The 18,976-nt window shown below is 39.6% G+C and overlaps 1 protein-coding gene across 1 annotated transcript in view; it reads right to left on the bottom strand.

Annotated features, from left to right (window-relative positions):
* The window catches only part of PARP14 (poly(ADP-ribose) polymerase family member 14), a 50,823-nt gene that overhangs the window by 17,338 nt on the left and 14,509 nt on the right, over window positions 1-18,976 (bottom strand). The window contains exons 6-9 of the mRNA XM_010370778.2: window positions 13,889-16,131; window positions 9,138-9,374; window positions 8,370-8,591; window positions 4,828-4,906 (exon numbers count right to left, since the gene is read on the bottom strand). Coding sequence (XP_010369080.2) covers window positions 4,828-4,906; window positions 8,370-8,591; window positions 9,138-9,374; window positions 13,889-16,131 — 2,781 coding nt within the window. The remainder of the gene's footprint in view (window positions 1-4,827; window positions 4,907-8,369; window positions 8,592-9,137; window positions 9,375-13,888; window positions 16,132-18,976) is intronic.

Raw genomic sequence — 18,976 nt, 5'->3', positions numbered from 1 at the left:
TTTTGTTCGTTTTAATATTTTTCCTCTTTTCTCTCCCAGCTTTGACCCAAGGGTGGCCCTAGTCTCATAACATAATATTTTAAATGCCCAGTCTATATTCCAAAATTGTTTGTCATATAAAGAACCAGGAAAATTTGATCAACCCTTAAGAATGAAGAAAATCAATAGCTGTCAATCCAGCCAGGCACGATGGCTCACGCCTGTAATCCCAGCGCTTTGGGAGGCCAAGGTGGGTGGATCACTTGAGTCCAGGAGTTCAAGATCAGCCTGAACAACGTGGTGAGACCCCACCTCCACAAATAATGCAAGTATTAGCTGGGCATGGTGGTGCACAACTGTAGTCCCAGCTACTTGGGAGGCTGAGGTAGGAGGATCACTTGAGCCCCCAGAGTTTGAGGCTGCAGTGAGCTGAGATCGTGCCACTACACTCCAGCCCAAGTGACAGAGTGAGACCCTGTCTCAAAAAAAAAAAAAAAAAAAAAAGATGTCAATCCCGGCCAAGCACGGTGGCTCATGCCTGTAATCCCAGCACTTTGGGAGGCCGAGGCAGGTGGATCACTTGAGGTCAGGAGTTCAAGACCAGCCTAGCCAACATGGTAAAACCCTGCCTCTACTAAAAGAAAAATACGAAAATTAGCTGGGCATGGTGGCACATGCCTGTAATCCCAGCTACTTGGGAGGCTGAGGCAAGGGAATCGCTTGAACCCAGGAGGTGGAGGTTGCAGTGAGCCAAGATTGCACCACTGCACTCCAGCCTGAGCAACAGAGCAAGGCTCCATTAAAAAAAAAATGTCAATCCCAAAGTGATCCAGATGGTGGAATTATAGAAGACTTTAAAGCATCTACTATAACTATGATCCATGAGGTCAAAGTAAACACATTTGAATGGATGGAAATGATGTGAAATGAATGGAAAAATAGGATGTCTCTGCAGAGAAATAGAGACTATTTTAAAAAGACCTCAAGGGACTGGAGAAACAAGAACAAACTAAACCCAAACTCAGTGGAATAAATAACAAAGATCAGAGCAGAACTAAATGAAATTGAAACAAACAAACACAGAAAGATAAAAAATGAAACAAAAAGCTGGTTCTTTGAAAAGATAAAGAAAATTTATAGACCGTTAGTGAGATTAACCAAGAAAAAGAAGAGAGAAGTTCCAAATAAGCTCAATTAGAAATGAAACTGGAGACATTACAACCAATACCACAGAAATACAAAAGATCTTTCAAGGCTGCTATGAATACCTTTACGTGCACAAACTAGAAACTCTAGAGGAAATGGATAAATTCCCGGAAACGTACAACCCTCCTAGGTTAAATCAGAAAGAAACAGAAACCCTGAACAGACCAATAACAAGCAGCAAGATTGAATTAGTAATTTAAAAAATTGCCAACAACAAAAAAGTCCCAGACCAGATGGATTCACAGCAAAGAATTGGTACCAATCCTACTGAAACTATTCCAAAAGATAGAGAAAGAAGGAATCCTCCCTAAATCGTCTAAAAGCCAGTATTAAACTAATAATAAACCCAAGAAAGGATACAACAAAAAAAGAAAACTATGGACCAATATCTCTGATGAACACAGATGCAAAAATCTTTGACAAAATACGTGCTAACGAAATCCAACAGCACATCAAAAAGATAACACATTATGAACAAGTGTATTTCATCCCAGGGATGCAGGGATGGTTTAACATATATAAGTCAATAAATACAATACATCACATAAACTGAATTAAGAACAAAAACCATATACTCATCTCAATCGATGAGAAAAAGCATCTGATAAAATCCAGCACCGCTTTATTATAAAAACCCTCAACCAAATAGGCATAGAGGGGACATATCTTGAAGTAGTCAAAGCCATATATGATAAACCCACAGCCAACATCATATTGAATGGGGGAAAGTTGACGGCATTACCCCTGGGAACTGGAACAAGACAAGGATGCCCACTTTCACCACTTCTATTCAGCATAGTACTGGAAGTCCCTGCCAGAACAATCAGACAAGACAAAGAAATAAAGTCCATCCAAACTGGAAAAGAGGAAGTCAAACTGTTGCTGTTTGCGGATAATACAATTGTATACTAGAAAATCCTAACGACTCCTGCAAAAAGCTCCTAGATCTGATAAACAGTTTCAGTAAAGTCTCAGGTTAAAAAAACCGATGTACACAAATTAGTAGCCTAGCTACACGCCAACAACGACCAAGCTGAGAACCAAATCAAAACTCAATCCCTTATACAATAGCTGCAAAAATAAATAAATAAATAAATAAAATACCTAAGAATATACTTAACCAAGGAGGTGAAAGATCTCTACAAGGAAAACTACAAAACACTGGTCAAAGAAATGACACAAGCAAATGGAAACACATTCCATGCTCATGGATGGGAATAATCAATATTGTGAAAATGACCATTCTGCCCAAAGCAGTCTACAGATTCAATGAATTCTCATCCAAATACCGGTATCATTCTTCACAGAACTAGAAAAATAATTCCTAAAATTCATATGGAACCAAAAAAGAGCCCATATAATCAAGCAAGTCTAAGCAAACAGAACAAATCTGGAGGCATCACACTACCCGACTTCAAATTATACTACAAGTCTATAGTTACCAAAACAGCATGGTACTGGTATAAAAATAAGCATGTAGACCAATGGAATAGAATAGAGGGCCCAGAAATAAAGTCAAATACTTAAAGCCAATTGATCTTCAACAAAGCATACAGATACATACATTGGGGAAATGATACCCTATTCAATAAATGGTGCTGGGAAAACTGGTAAGCCACATGTAGAAGATGAAACTGGATCCCTATCGCTCACCTCATATAAAAATCAACTCAAAATGGATCAAAGACTTACATCTAAGACCTGAAACCATAAAAATTCTAAAAAATAACATTGGAAAAACTCTTCTGGACATTGACTTAGGCAAAGAATTCATGACTAAGACCCCAAAAGCAAATGCAACCAAACCAAAAATTAAAAATGGGACCTAATTAAACTAAAAAGCTTCTGCACAGCAAAGTAATCAGGAGAGTAAACAGACAATCCACAGAATGGGAGAAAATATTCGAAGACTATGCATCCGACAAAGGACCAGTATCCAGAATCTACAAGAAACTCAAACAAATCAGCAAGAAAAAACAAACAAACAAAAATAATCCCATCAAAAAGTCAGCAAAGGATATGAGCAGACATTTCTCAAAAGAAGGTATACAAACAGCCAACAAACATAAGAAAAAATGCCCAACATCACTAATCATCAGGAAAATGCAAATTAAAACCACAACGAGATGCTTAAAACCACAATGAGATGCTTCCTTACTCCCGCAAGAATGGCCATAACTTAAAAGTCAAAAAACGATAGCTGTTGGCATGGATGTGGTAAAAAGGGAACACTTTTACATTGCTGGTGGGAATGTAAATTATTACAACCACTACAGAAAGCAGTATGGAGATTCCTGAAAGAACTAAAAGTAAAACTACCAATCAATCCAGCAATCCCACTACTGGGTAACCACCCAAAGCAAAATAAGTCATTATATGAAAAGACATACACACACACGTTTATAGCAGCACAATTTGTAGTTGCAAAGATATGGAACCAACCTAAGCGCCCATCAGCCAACAAGTGGATAAACAAAATGTGCTATATATACACCATGGAATACTCTTCAGCCATAAAAAGGAATGAAATAATATCTTTTGAAGCAACTTGGATGGAGCTGGAGGCTATTATTCTAAGTGAAGTAGTTTAGGAATGCAAAACCAAATATCCTATGTTCTCACTTATAAGTGAAAGCTAAGCTATGAGGATGCAAAAGCATAAGAGTGATATAATGGACTTTGGGGACTCCAATGGGTAGGTTGAGAGAGGGGTGAGGGATAAAAGACTACATAACAGGTACAGTATATGCTGCTCAGGTGACAGATGCACTAAAATCTCAGAAATCACTACTGAAGAATTTATCCATGGAACCAAAAACCACCTGTATCCCCAAAACTATTAAAATAATAATAATAATAATAAATTGCAAAGGAAAATAAAGTTCAAACTTTAAAGAATTTAAAAATTTTAAAAAGAACCAAATAGACATTTTAGAACTTACACATATATATCTAAAATAAAACATTCACTGGATGGGCTCAATAGCATAGTGGGCAGAGAAAAGACTCAGTGAACTTGAAGGTAGGTCAAGATAAACTATCCAATCTGAAGAACAAGAGAGAAAAGAGACGTGCGGGGTTGCGGGGGGGCGGTAGGCATGGAGAGAACAGCTCTGCAGAGATCTTGGAACACTATCAAAAGGCTTAGCACCACAGTATTGGAAAACAGAAGGAGACATGAAATCGATCAGTGCACAAAAAAGCATTTAAAGAGATAACTTAAAATTTTCCAAATTTGGTGAAAGACATTTTTCTATTAAAGAAGCCTTGGTGAAACTCAAACAGGATCAACTCAAATATGGCAACAACAAATTTGGCAGAGGTGAAACATTTGGTTAGCGTTGTCTCTCTAATTTGTCTATTTTGGAAAATACATGTCACATTCTCCTCAGGAAATGGTAGTCTTGTCATTACTTAAAACCCATTGTACAGATTATATAACTTGGCCTGCCTTCCCTTCTGCTTCAGATGATGTAAACATGACCAGTGTCTTACACGCTCAGGCATATGAAACATAACTTAGTATCATTTGTCACTCATTGTTCTTTCTTTCATAAAAATTATCACTACTATCTTTTACCTGTCAGTGAACAGTTACTTAGCAACTACAAATCACTTTTCAATTTAGAAGCTTTACTGAACCTTGTGTATCTTCAGCCTTGGAAATTTTGTCACTGATGAGATTTCCATTAGCCCTTCTGGCAAATTCATCTGAAAATGCCTGAAATATAAACATAGCGTTGATCATTACACTCCTCTGTAGACGAATAAATTGGAATCATCAGGGTGTTTGGTCCTGCATGCATACATACATATTTGGGAGATAACCATTATCAAGCAGTATTATTTAATTTCATTGCAGATCTTGAAAGTTATGAAAACAACACATGATTCTGCTTCTATAAATGTGTCTAATGAAAATAAAGATGTGGACAAAGATATAAATACAAGGATATTCACTATAGTGCCATTCATAATAGAGAAAAAAACAGTTAAAAATTCAACAGGAAAAAAGTTAAATAAATGTTGCTGTATCCATGTGTTGGATTATTTAGTAGCCATTAAAAATAGATTTTCGAAGAATTTTTTATTTTTTAATAAATGAGATCTCGCTGTGATGCCCAGGCTGGAGTGTCACCCAGGCTGAAGTGCTAGAGGCGTTCATTGCAGCCTCGACCTCCTGGGCTTAAGCAATTCTCCCACCTCAGCCTCCCAAGTAGTTGGGACTATAGGCATGGCACCACACCCAGCTAAGTATTTTTTGTTTGTTTGTTTGTTTTTGTTTTGTAGAAACAGGATCTCCCTATGTTGCTCAAGCTGGTCTTGAACTTCTGGCCTCAAGTGATCCTCCTGCCTTGGCCTCCCAAAGTGCAGGGATTAAAGGTGTGAGCCACTGTGCCCAGCCTCAAAGAAGATTTAATGAAATAGAAAATAAAAGCAAAGGATATTAAATAAAATAAGATATAATCACAATATTTATTTATTTATTTATTTATTTATTTATTTATTTATTTAAGATGGAGTCTCATTCTGTCACCCAGACTGGAGTGTAGTGGCGCAATCTTGGCTCATTGCAACCTCTGCCTCCCAGGTTCAAGTGATTCTCCTGCCTCAGCCTACTTGGGAGGCCACCACACCCAGCTAATTTTTGTATTTTTAGTAGAGACAGGGTTTCACCATGTTAGCCAGGCTAGTGTCCTGACCTCAGGTGATCTGCCTGCCTTGGCCTCCCAAGGTGCTGGGATTACAGGCATGAGCCACCGCTTTCAGCCAATCCCACTTTTAAAAGTACATATGTAAAAAAGCAGGCTGGAACAAAATCCAACTAAAGAATTTATGCATTTTGCATTGTTCAAAGTTTCTACAATGAACATGAATTACCATAATAGTCAGTCAAAGCAAATAACTTGCCAATTGTAAGAACTACAATGTTAAGAGAATGACCATCACAAGGTCCCAAACACTTCCATTTTTTATCTCCTATTTGTACCAAAAGAGGAGGGGCTGGGGAGTCATGATGTTTGGAGCAAGTAGCTGGTGTGTGTATTCTAGTGTTAATAAACCTGTGAATTTCTTTTTTTTTTTTTTTTTTTTTTTGCCTGTTGGTGACCCTCCAAAATCATCATTTTCTTCCTCCTTGTAAACAAGCAACAGATAATTTTGTTGGAAAAAAAATCAAGTAACATCTTGGCTAAAGACAGATGCAATAATGGGAGAAGGACCCAGAGAGAGGGTAGAACAAAGATCTCAGACTGACTGCCCTCCAGGAGCCAGGTAGGTAAGGCACATGGGTAAAGGTAGACTGATTTGACTGTGGAGAACTAGAGAACACCTGCCACTCAGACATGGAAAACTTCCTGTTCCAAGCAGGAAGCCATGTTTAATGTGCCAGAAGTTTTTAAGTTTTAGGTCATAGTGGATATCTAGAGTTTTATGTAAAATTTTTGATTTTTAAATGTTAGCGACTGATTGAATTTTTTTTTTTTTAATAATCTAAATAAAGCACATCTAGAGGCCATGTTCAAAGCACAGGACTGCGGCTTTGCAACCTCTGTGACAGTCTCCATCTATAAACATCTCAATAGGCTTTGCTGATTTTTTGTGTGTGAAAATGTAACCAAAGTTTAACTGTCTTTAAGAGTCTAAAGAGAAAAAGTGTAACAGACACACATAGAGAATTTCAGATGGTACTAAAGGTATCTGTATAGACTAACTCTTTTTACAGAGTATTTGCAAAATACTCAGTCTTTAGGAAAGAAAATGAATGCTGAGGTTGCATGAAAAAGAGTGGTATTTAAAGGTTCAGGTCTGTGTCACAGAACTCATGCTGTATTCAATCACCCGTTCATTCAAAAACAGCACTTCATGCCTCTCATTTAGTTCATTTTGTGTATATAAATCTTAGCTCTAAAGTAATTGTGATTTATAGGAGGGAAAGTATGTGCTATTCCTATTCGTCCTGTTCCACGATCCATATCACCTTGCACAATGCAAGTCATAGGGAGATTATTTTAAAAGCTTCTGTTGCACAGAAGAGTAACTAATTATACAGGACAAGTAAATGGACCACATATTTTACTCAGGTGGTTGGCTGCCTGATTAGAATTTAGGTTAGATTTACTTGCTTCCAGTGAACTTAAAGGTAGTATCTAGCATCACAGAAAAATTAAGTGTTACCTAAAAATTCAGATGGTCCAATGATCCACAGATATCTCTTGGGTTGCTGATTTTAATCTATTTGATCATTTTTTGTAATATCATGGGAGTTTTTCAAACATTGAATGTCATCTACTTTATTTGATTAAGTAAAGACTTGGACTGCAGGGATAATGGCTTAAATGCCTGTTGTGCTGCCATAATGCTGAGTCCAGTGCTCTCCCACAGCTGATGCTCAGTAAATGTAGCTGAATGATGAACTCATGACTGATGATGGTTCTGGTGTTTCTGGTCCCAACTCTCCTATCCACATGGGAATGTGCTAATCCATTCTAACCACACCTTCTGACATCTTCCTAGTGATAAGGCCACACTGTGCTTTCATACTCTGCATTAAAATTTCTATGTCCATATGGAGGGAAATCCTATAGTCAACTCCATTGCAATATGTGGGCCTTATTTGGATTCTGCTTCAAACACAAAGCTGTAAAAACAAAACGCTTATGAGATAGTTGGAAATTTGAGAATTGATTTCATAATTGGTTAAATAAAGGAATTATTGTCCATTTATTTTAGATGTGATGCAGTATTGTGGTTATGTTACTTTTTTAAAAAGAAATGTTATTGTTTAAAATAAATATTGAATTGTTTATGGATAAAATGATATGTCTGGGATTTGCTTCAAAATAATATAGAAGGAAGGGAAATAAATGGAGATAGAGATTAAACATACTGGCCATAGGTTGATAACTGTTGAAGTTCAGTGATAGGTACAACGGACTTCATTATACTATTATGTCTACATTTGGATATGTTTGGAATTTTCCTGAATAGGAAGTTAAACTTTTTCTACATCTGTAACTTGTCTTAAAATTTGTTATGCTACAACTACAACTACAAGTATAAACTACTTCCTTACTTTCCTGTATGGGGAAATGAATGAAAAAAGCATCCTGTCAGAACAAAAAGACATTTGAAAAAACATTAGGTCTCAGTTACAAAATAATCAGAAATGAGTGGCACTGTACCTGAATATTTTCATGATCACTTGGGTGCAGCAGAAAGTGAACCTCTTGCAAAGTTTTCAGCTGATTCTTGCTACTAAATTTGAACACCTCTGAAATGATTAATTCAGCAAATATGGTTTTAGGAAATCCCAAGTTTCCTGTTCCTATTGCTGGAAATGCAATTGATTTTAAGGACAAGCTGTCAGTGATCTCCATACATTCTCTGATTATGTCTTCCATGATCTGAAATGCACAAAGCACATCCTTATACATCTTGTCTAAATGGGAGTTAGAACAAAAAGGACAAGAATTTAGCAACCTTGTGACCTCGAATACTCCTTTTTGCTTTCAATAGTGATTAAGGGCAATCAGAAGAGGAAAGAAAAATACAGGAGAAGGAAAGGAAAAGGAAAAGAGAATATGAGAGACTTAAACACATTCACAATGAAGGAAAGAAGCAAAGCAACTACTGTTCTTTTCTTTCATTCTCTTCCATTCTTCACATCCTTCTCTGGCTTTCTTCACTAAGCAAGTAATAATATTATGTTCAGTAACCCTTCCCTGAGCTCCAATAATTATTGAGCACAATAATTCATTTATATTATTAACTAGTCCTCAGGAGAAGTCAGCTACAGCTGAAAGAAATGGCCACATGATGGAATCTGCCAAAAGCGTGATTATTATGGAAGAGAAACAGACAAGGCCCAATCTATGTCCAATCAATATGCTACTAAAAGGAGAACCCAAAGGGCTACCCGACTTCCTAGATAATTCAAAACCAGGGCCAACCTTGAGTGAAGATGTGCTACCATTTCTCCACTCCGGAGCTACCACGTGAAGCACACAGCGACAGTCCAGATTCCAGCTGTTGGTTTTGAGCACTGTGCCCACGCTGACAGCCATCCCTTGTCCAACTGTGTCCAATTCGTCCTGGAGCGCTGGTCCAGCTTTTTCCAAGAGGGCCTTAGAAAGAGGCCCTCTACTAAGCTCAAGATCAGAGGGAACAGAGTTGACAACAACATCCGTCTGAAAGACAAAACCAAAAATTTGTTTCAAATTTTAACAAAAAGCATTCATCGATGATTATTATATTTGAGCCACTGGGCTTGGCACAACGGGCGACAACTAAGATGATTAAGGTTTCAGTGATTTAAATATCAACACAAGACAAAGTGTTACTAAATACTTATTTAAGTGGCACTTAGGAACAAAAGAGAGCAGTCAAAAAGCAATCTATGAATGGTATGGCATCACTGGAGGAGTCCAGAGAAAGCTGTTTCAGTAACTAGTGAAGACACCATGGGCAATGTGGGGTTTGAGAAATGGGAAGAATTTCAGCAGGCAGAGCAAGACAGAGAGCAGCATGAACATAGGCATGGTGGGTTGTGAGCTGTGAACAGATTAATTTGATCTGAGAGAGCTTCTGCAGCAAAATGGTACACTCCAGGCTAGAAATGTTACACTGGGGGTAGACTGGGGGGCCCACCTTGAGTGCCAAGACATCTGGACTCCCTGACAGGCAGGGAGCAGCCCTGGAAGCTTTTTCATCAGTGAATGTGAGCAGATTAGAGAGGTCAAGAGAACAGAGAAGAGGGAATGTAGCCAAGTGATTTTCAAAGCTGGCCTGCCTGGGTCACTAAGGAGTAATGCAGAGCAGTTATTGCAGTCATGGAAGCTACGCATCTATGGGAGTGAAAGAAAAGCAAAGTATGACTTTTTTTAAGAGAGAAGGTCTTGCTCTGTCACCCAGGCTGGAGGGCAGTGGCGTGATCATAGTTCACTGCAGCCTTAAACTCCTAGGGTTCAAGTGATCCTCCCACCTCAGCATTCCGAGTAGTTAGGACTACAGGTATGAGCCACCATGCCTAGTTGGGAAAGAATGTCGTGACATTTGGTGTCAAAAGGGACAAGGAATGAAATTCATTCCCATTTCTGATGCTTGGTCAAAAGAGTTGATTTTTAAAAATGAGACACAAAATTATTTTTAACATTTTGAAATAGTGCAATAGTTAAGAGCCTGAACAAATTCCAATCCTGGCTCTACCATTTGCTAGTTGGGGGATGTGGGCAAATTACTTAACCCCTTTAAGTCTCACTCTCTCATCTGTGAAGTGAAAAGAATAATAATCCTAGAATCTGCCGCATGGCAGTGAATGAGAAAATGCATGTCAAAAACAGCACAGTGCAGGCTGGGCATGATGGCTTACGCCTCTAATTCCAGCACTTTGGGAGGCCGAGGCAGGTGGATCACCTGAGGTCAGGAGTTAGATATCAGCCTGGCCAACAAGGAGAAACCCCATCCCTACTAAAAATACAAAAATTAGCTGGGTGTGGTGGCGGGCACCTGTAGTCCCAGCTACTCGGGAGGCTAAGGCAGGAGAGTCACTTGAACCCGGGAGGCAGATGTTGCAGTGAGTTGAGACTGCGCCACTGCACTCCAGCCTAAGTGACACAGCAAGATTCCACCTCAAAATAAATAAAAAAATAAACAAACAAACAACAACAACAGCAACAAAACCCAACACAAGGCTCGGTACATAGTAACAACCAATATTAGCTATGGTTCTTGTAGTTATTACTTAAGCTTACGGTAAGTAAAAATCTGTTTAAGTAAAAATCTGTTTAAAATCTTCCAGTTCAGCACTTTAAACTAAAACAAAAAATATTTTAAACAAAGTAACAACTCAAAAAAGAAAGATGGCACATAGAAGAAAGTATTTGCAAATCATATATCTGATAAGGGACTTATATCCAAACTAGAGAAAAAATACTTAGTAATAAAAAGACAAATAACCCAAATGAAAAAGAGAAAATATAAGCCAGGTACTTTGGCTCACACCTGTAATCCCAGCACTTCAGGAGGTCAAGGAGGGAGAATCACTTGAGGCCAGAAGTTCAATGTTACAGTAAGACATGATCATGCCACCGTCCTCCAGCTTGGGTGACGGAGCAAGACCCTGTCTCTAAAAATAATTAACTAACTAATTACAAGTGGGCAAAGGATCCACATGGACATTTCTCTAAGGAAGATATACACATTGTCAAAAAGTACATGAAAAGATGTTCAACATCATTAGTCATTATGGAAATTCAAATCAAAACCATAGTGAGATGTGACTTCACACTCACTAGGATGGCTATAATCAGAAAGAAGATAATAACAAGTGTCGACAAGGAGGTGGAGAAATTGGAACTGTCAATGTTGCTGACAGGAATGTAAAACAGTGCAGCTGCTTTGGGAAATGATCTAGCAGTTCCTCAGATGGTCAAACACAGAGTTACCATATGACCCAGCCATTCCACTCCTAGGTATATACCCAAGAGAACTGAAAACACATGTTCATACAAAAACTGGTATACAAATGTTCATAGCAGAATTATTCATGGAAGTCAAACAGTGGAAACAATCCAAATGTTCATCAACTGAAGAATGGATAAATAAAATGTGATCTATCCATACAATGGAGTATTATTCAGCCATAAAAAGGAAGTAAGTTCTGATACATGGTACAACATCGATAAACCTTGAAAACATTCTGCTAAATGAAAGAAGTCAGTCAGGCAACCACAAATTGTATGATTCCACTTATATTAAATTTCCAGAATAAGTGAATCTATAGAAACAGGAAGTAGATTAGTGGTTGCCTAGGGCTGGGGAGGTGGGTGAACGGAATGGGGAGTGACTGCTAATGGGCACAGGGTTTCTTTCTGGAATGAAGAGAATGTTCTAAAATTAGATTGTGGTAATGATTGCATACTTCAGTGAATATACTAAAAGCCACTGAATTGCACATTGTAAACAGGTATGGTATGTGAATTATATCTCAACAAAGCTGTTTAAACAAAAAGGATGGTGATTGAGTGTGACTGTTAAGCAATTTTCAGCTTTTCTCAAGATAGTTGTGATGTAGAAATATGCTGAAACAGCAAATATATTCAGGTTAATATAGTTTCAATTGTGTCACCTTTTATCACATTATATTGGACACTAGATAGATGCTTAGATATACCTTTTCTTTTAAACAATTCAAAGCAAAACATTTGGCAAGTTTATTAAATTTTGTTCATTTCACTTAATACCATGTAAAGTACATATTCAACTGTATTTTGTTTAAAGATGATGAAGATAAGTAACACCCAGTGCTGGTAATTTAGGACTTTGGTCTTGGTCTTTGAATAAAACACTCAGACTTGATGAAACTTTCATTGTATTGTGATGTCTGTTTTCTTTTATATATATTGTGCTAATTGATCTTCCTTTTAAAAAGTGGGGCAAAAAACAGCCCAGCAGCATTCTTGGGTGGCAGGAAGGGCATTCACCCAGCTCTGGGTCCCAGGGTCCCTCTGGCAGCCCCGAGCACATTCACTCCACGCCAGCAGAGGAAGGTTGAGGCAAATATCCACTGGAAGACACAACTATGGCCATGCCAGTTAAGACAGTAAGGAAAAACGTTTCTGTTGGTTGGGAAATAAGTGCTGCCCAGCATCTGCCCCTCACTGCTCCCACCATCTCCACCCTGACTCCCCTTCCAGGACTCCCCCAGATCTTCCAAGTAAAGAAGTAGTGCCTGGCACAGTAGGAGGCTTCAGACCCTGGGCAGATGGCTGCTGTTCTGATTAGTTAGACCCTATGTTGCTAAATAAGGTGGTTCATGCCTGTAATCCCAGCACTTTGGGAGGTTGAGGCGGGCAGATCACCTGAGGTCAGGAGTTGAAGACCAGCCTGGCCAACATGGTGAAACCCCATCTTTACTAAAAAAAAAAAAAAAAAAAAAAAAAAAAAAATTACAAAAATTAGCCGGACATGGTGGCACGCGCCTGTAGTCCCAGCTACTAGGGAGGCTGAGGTGGGAGAATCACTTGAACCCGGGAGGTGGAGGTTGCAGTGAGCCGAGATGGTGCCACTGCACTCCAGTCTGGATGACAGAGCGAGATCCTGCCTCAAAAAAAATAAAAATAAAAATAAACATTTTAGCCCCCCCCCGCCGCCGCCATGCCCCTACAGCCTACAAGAATTGTCCCCACATAAAGACTGGCACCTGTAACTTCCTCAGGTCCACTTTTCACTTCCTCACTGGTGTTGGGCGCTGATGGTCCCTCAGACTCTGGCCCCAAGCTCTCTCTTGCTCAGCATCATTGACAAGATTCCTGTCCTCTGCATACCCTATGCTCTGATTGCTCTGTATCTGCTGTCAGTAAATTAGGAAATTAGTCTTAGATTTACCAAAACGTGGCAGGTGTAAAGTATAGAGAATTGTCTAAATGTGTGATATTATGGATTTCTACAACTACTGGAAACCTAGAAATCTGACCTCTACACACTTTCAGTTCTCACAAATAATTGGCCGATCTCTATTAGTAAATGATTTGGTAAGGAGCCCAGTTACCTAAGGAAAATTGTTAAAAGGTGGGCGTGGAGGGCATGGGATTCTCTGCCTTGATTCTCCCCTTGGTCCTTATTTTTCTTCAGCCCTGCATGAGAGTCGCTGACTAAGTGGAGTCACAGTGCCCTGGTGGTGTTCTGTAAAGGCAACACTCACCTTAGCATTCTGCACGCCTTCTTTCACCAGCAGCATCTGCAGGCCTCCCGGGGACACCAGACTTCCTTGTTTCCATGATGTTTTCCCAGGCCCTGCTGCTGCTGGTAAACTGGGCGGGGCAGCTGTATCTGGCAGGGTGGCTTTAAATACAGTTTTCACAGCTTCTGCAAAGGCCTCAACGGTCTTCTCAGATACATCAACAAGGTAGATTTCTTTCAAGGAGTGTCCATCCTTCTTGCGTTGGAAGTTTTCCTTGATGGCAGAAACAATGGTCTCCACGCATCGGCCTAAGGGAAAGCCAAAGACTCCAGAACTAATAGCTGGGATGGCTATGGATCGGTACTTGTATTTTTCGGCTAGACAGAGACTTTGTTGCACAGCTCTCCTTAATAGGTACACACACCTCGGGGCCTCATATCCGCTCCAGCGGGGCCCCACTGCATGGATCACGTGGTGGTAGGGCAGCTTTCCTGCCTTGGAGATGGCGGCATTGCCTGGTAGGAGTCTGCCCTCTCTCTTCACTATCTGGTCACAGTCGGCCTGGAGCTCAGGGCCAGCTGCTTTTGAGAGCGCAGCGGCCAGGCCACCATAATGCTTAAGGTCCTCATTAGATGCATTCACCACCACATCGACAGGAAGCTGTGCCAAGTCACCCTGCTGCACAATGAGCACGATGCCGGGGGCCAAGGCTGTCCGAGAGAAGCACTTCTGCCTAGAGGGGCTGCCTCCCTCCTTCACTTCTTCATTCTCCTGTAGTTCAATGTAACAACCAAACAACCGTTTGATCTCACGTTGATAAGACCATGCTTTTTCCCGGAAGAACATCTTGGCTCCTGGCTTATCAATATGGACACTTTTAACACAGACTGAATCCCGGGCTTGCTTGACGATGTCCATTGCCTTCAGTACTTCCGTCTTTGAGCCAGTTAGTAAAATGCCTTTTTGTTTGTTCTCAGGATTGAAACTTACCTGCACATTTGTCCTCTTTATCTTTGGCAAGAATAGCTTCTTTTCTGTCTTTAAATAGTCAATAACTAAGGAAAGCTTTACTTCAACCAGTCTCTCTATTTTCATGTTTTGTTCAATGAAGTTAAAAAGCAATGCATAGGTTTCATTTACTTCCTTTACACAGCCTGTAATGATGACTTCAGCTGTGGTTTCTGAAGATAACTCATTGATGATTACAGTGTTTGGGGAGGAATTTTGTTTCTTACGCAAATTATGAGTGAGCCCTTTCCAGTTCTTGCCATTAAGAACTTCTTTGTTCTCAACTTCAATGCGCTTATAATCTAAGGCACTGAGCATTTGCTTTTCAGCTTCTAACAGGGCTTCGGAAGAACAGCTGGTTAAGAGAACAGTTGTACCCTCTAGCTCATAAAGTGTAAGAATTTCCTGTGCTATGAAAAGATACTTAGAGAATTCTTTCCAATTTACCTGTTGCAAAAACTGAAAAATCTCAGGAGAAACCTGAATGTTTTTCTGAGCCATGGTGTACACCTTTTCCTGGATTGCACACTTGACTTTATACACATCTACACTAGGTCCTTTCAAGCACAAGTGTTGAGTGACTCCATCATAACAAATCTCTATCTCTGGGCACTCTGTGCGTAAGTGATCCAGTAGACTGCTGTGACACAAAAGAAAATACCTGCCTGGAGAAATGACCATTTTTTCCTTCAAACTCTGCTCTTCCCTTTTAATTTTTTGAGTAGTGCTTTCTATTAACTCCTTGACTTGTACCTCAATGCTTTGGACATCCTCTGATTTCCCTGCTAAGATTACCATTTCCTTAAGTGTATCAAACTCAATCAAAATCCTGTCATCTTTCACATCATTTTTTATGGTGTCCCACATTGTTGGATCCACTTTAATTGGGGTGACTCTATATTTAGACCTGATGCTAGAGAGTGCTGTGGAAGTATCTGCCTGCCAGGTCTTGATTCTCGGTCTTCCTTCATTGACTAAGGTGGCTGCTGGTCTGATGGTAACTTTACCACTGAGTTGGGACCATGTGAGCTCACAGTGACAACGCCTCATTTCATCATTTATCTCCTCAATCAGGTGATTCTTTTTCTGTAAGAACTTCCATAAGGGAAGATCTAGTGACTCTTCAAATGGTGCTGGAAGCTTGATCAGAGGCTTCTCCTTTCCATACAAGGCTGTGCCCAGTGAGGCATAGTACGGGAACACAGAAAGTGGCATTTTATTGAAGTCGAGTTTTGTGGCCATGATGGTGTCTAACACTTAAAAGGAAAGAAAAAAATAACGTAAGCCCAGGATGATATATGGCAAATAGAAACAAAACAAAATTTTCCTATTTTAGAGAAAAAAAAAATCTAATGTTTTTCTAACAAAGGAAAGAAATAAAACAAAGTAAGACCAAGATGATATGTGGCAAAGAAAAACAAAACAAAGTTTTCCCATTTTAGAGGAAAAAAATCTAATGTTGGTAGAATTGTGATATTACAGCATATTAAAAAGCAGCACTACTCTCAAAGTGCTCAAATAAAAACTGGTATGGGTTAGCAGTGCACAGGTGCACAGGTATCCCTTATTGAATGGAATAATTACTTTCTAGCCAAGATCCATCTATGTTGAAGTCCTGTTAATTAAATTCCGTTTACTGTTTTCCTGATATTACTGATATATCACCATCATGTTAAGAAATATATGAGTTTGGTCACAAGCATGAGAGTAATGTTTGCCCTAGTATAAAAAATATTTTGGTGCTCAAAGTGAAGCTCACCTTAGTATTATGCTATTTGGTCTTCCTATACAGTCCTATAATTTTAGGCTTCAAAGTTGACTTAGATTAACATTAATACCTCGAAAAGGAGGAGCATAATAATAAATTATTATAGCTTAGCATGTGTCACACACTATTCTGAGTGCTTTACATATATTTAATTCATTTCATCCTCACAACAACCATTTGAGGTAGAGACATTATTATTATCACCCCTATTTACAAATGATAAAACTGAGGCTAGGGAAGGTTAGATAACTTGGATAGGGTTACATAGACTGCAGATAACTCAGCTAAGATTCAGTGTTTGTCAAACCCCAAAGCCCATCCTCTTGCCCCTCTACCAAACCCGAGTCATCATCACGGTCCTCTGAGAGCCCAGCCCCACAGACTATGATTCAGTAAGACCCACACCTCCTCCTGGCCCTGCTACAATCTACTTTTTCCACTTCACTGGAACACTCCCATGGGTGTGTTTGCATGTGTGTGCATGTGCACGCTCTTCTCTTCCAAGCCCCTCCTCATTTTGTGTAAGTTATTAGGCAGAGCATCTGCAGAAAGGGAATCAGAATGTGCTCCAATAACAACTTGGGTTAAAAGAGCAACCTTTGTGGAAAGCTGTTAAAGTAACTTCAGCTTGTGTGTGATTGGGTCCTAGAGCTGGTATCGAGCATGATGGAAAGACAGTGGCCTTCAGAGGCCCAAACATACAGCTTCAACTTCCCAATGTGGCCCTGTGGCAGCCCTAAGCCTGGGCAGTATTTGTGATTACCAACATACTGAGCACTGTCAGGCACAAGCACTTTGCTGATATTATTTCATTTCAACCTCACAGCACTCCTCTAAGGTAAGCAGTAATGTGAGTCCCATTTTACAGATAAGAACATAGAGGCTTAGGTGGGTTAAAGTAACTTGGCCAAGATTACAAAGCTAGTAAGCACCAAAGCCAGGAATCAAATTCAGGTCTGTCTGACCCAAGAACCATGGCAGATGTCATCTTAATATGTCTTCAAGTCTCCATCCTGCTTTGCTTGTCTGTAAGGACAAAGTTTATCTAACCATGCAGATTATTAATGGGATTGTGAGATACTGTAGCAGAAAAAACAGCCAAAGATCTTACAGACATAGGTGTTCAATGAAAATTCTCTTCCTTAAAAAATAAATCAGATTTTGTAAAGTTGAACCAAATAATTTTAGAGTAAAATGCCTAATTTTTTCCTCTCAAGAAATCTACATAAAACACAATATTGTGCAACAAATTCTCTTTTAAACCAAGCTCTATCTACCATCTGCCTCATTATTGGCAACCCATTGTGAATGGTGAACTATCCTATAAGAAAAATTAACGTTATAGGTAAACAGGAGATTTGGAAAAAGGAGAGAAGTTAGGGTATATGTTATGGGACCAGAATACCCAAGTTCAAATCCTGACTGTGTCACTAATTAGCTGTGTAATCTTGGGCAAGTTATTGGACCTTTCTGTGCTTCAGTTTCCTCATGTGTAAAACAGGGATTATAACAATCAAGATGCCCATAAGACAGACTGTCTGAGTGCACTTGGTAACACTCTGCGAAGCTGTGCAAATGTAAGTTATAATTAAAAGAAGGAGAAGCTAAACTGGATGCAGTGGCTCACGCCTATAATCTCAGCAATTTAGGAGGCAAAGGAGGGAGTATTGCTTGAGCCCAGGAGTTCAAGACCAGCCTGGGAAACATGGCGAAACCCCATCTCTCCTAAAAATACAATATATTAGCTGGATATGGTAGCATGCACCTGTAGTCCCACCTGTACTCTGGAGGCTGAGGTGGAAGGATCACCTGAGCCTGGGGAGGTTGAGGCTGCAGTGAGCCACAATCATGCCACTGTACTCCAGCCTGAGGGACAGTGAGACCTTGTCTCAAAATAAATAAATAATAAAATGAACATTAAAAAATAAAAAGAAGGAGAAGCTAGAGAACAAAAAAGAAAGTCAGTATATCACAGATTGTGGAGGACAGAGAATGAGTGAGTTTGGAGGAGGAGGTGTGGTCAAAAAAGTTAGATGGTACAAAGGGATCAGGGAGGAAGGGAACCTTTGAGAGGGCCCCATAGAGTTTACATGAATAGCTCTGGCAGAAAATAAACCTTCAGTAAATAGTACTTAATATTAGTTGTGTATGTGTAGAATAGCCCTTCTGAGGACAAACCCAACAGCCCCATGCCCTCAATGTTTGAAAACCCTGAAACTGTCAACTCTCACCACAAGCTGGGAGGTTAATTTCTAGGGTAGAGGATTTTATGTACCCCTCTCTCTCCCCGGGCCCAAGACCAGGCAGAAGGAGATTTGAATATGTGACAGAAG

The sequence above is a fragment of the Rhinopithecus roxellana genome, chromosome 1 (genome assembly GCF_007565055.1).
Source record: "Rhinopithecus roxellana isolate Shanxi Qingling chromosome 1, ASM756505v1, whole genome shotgun sequence".
Classification (NCBI taxonomy): Eukaryota; Metazoa; Chordata; class Mammalia; order Primates; family Cercopithecidae; genus Rhinopithecus; species Rhinopithecus roxellana.
Note: the sequence above shows the minus strand (reverse complement) of the source record. Positions and strands in the feature narration are given on the sequence as shown.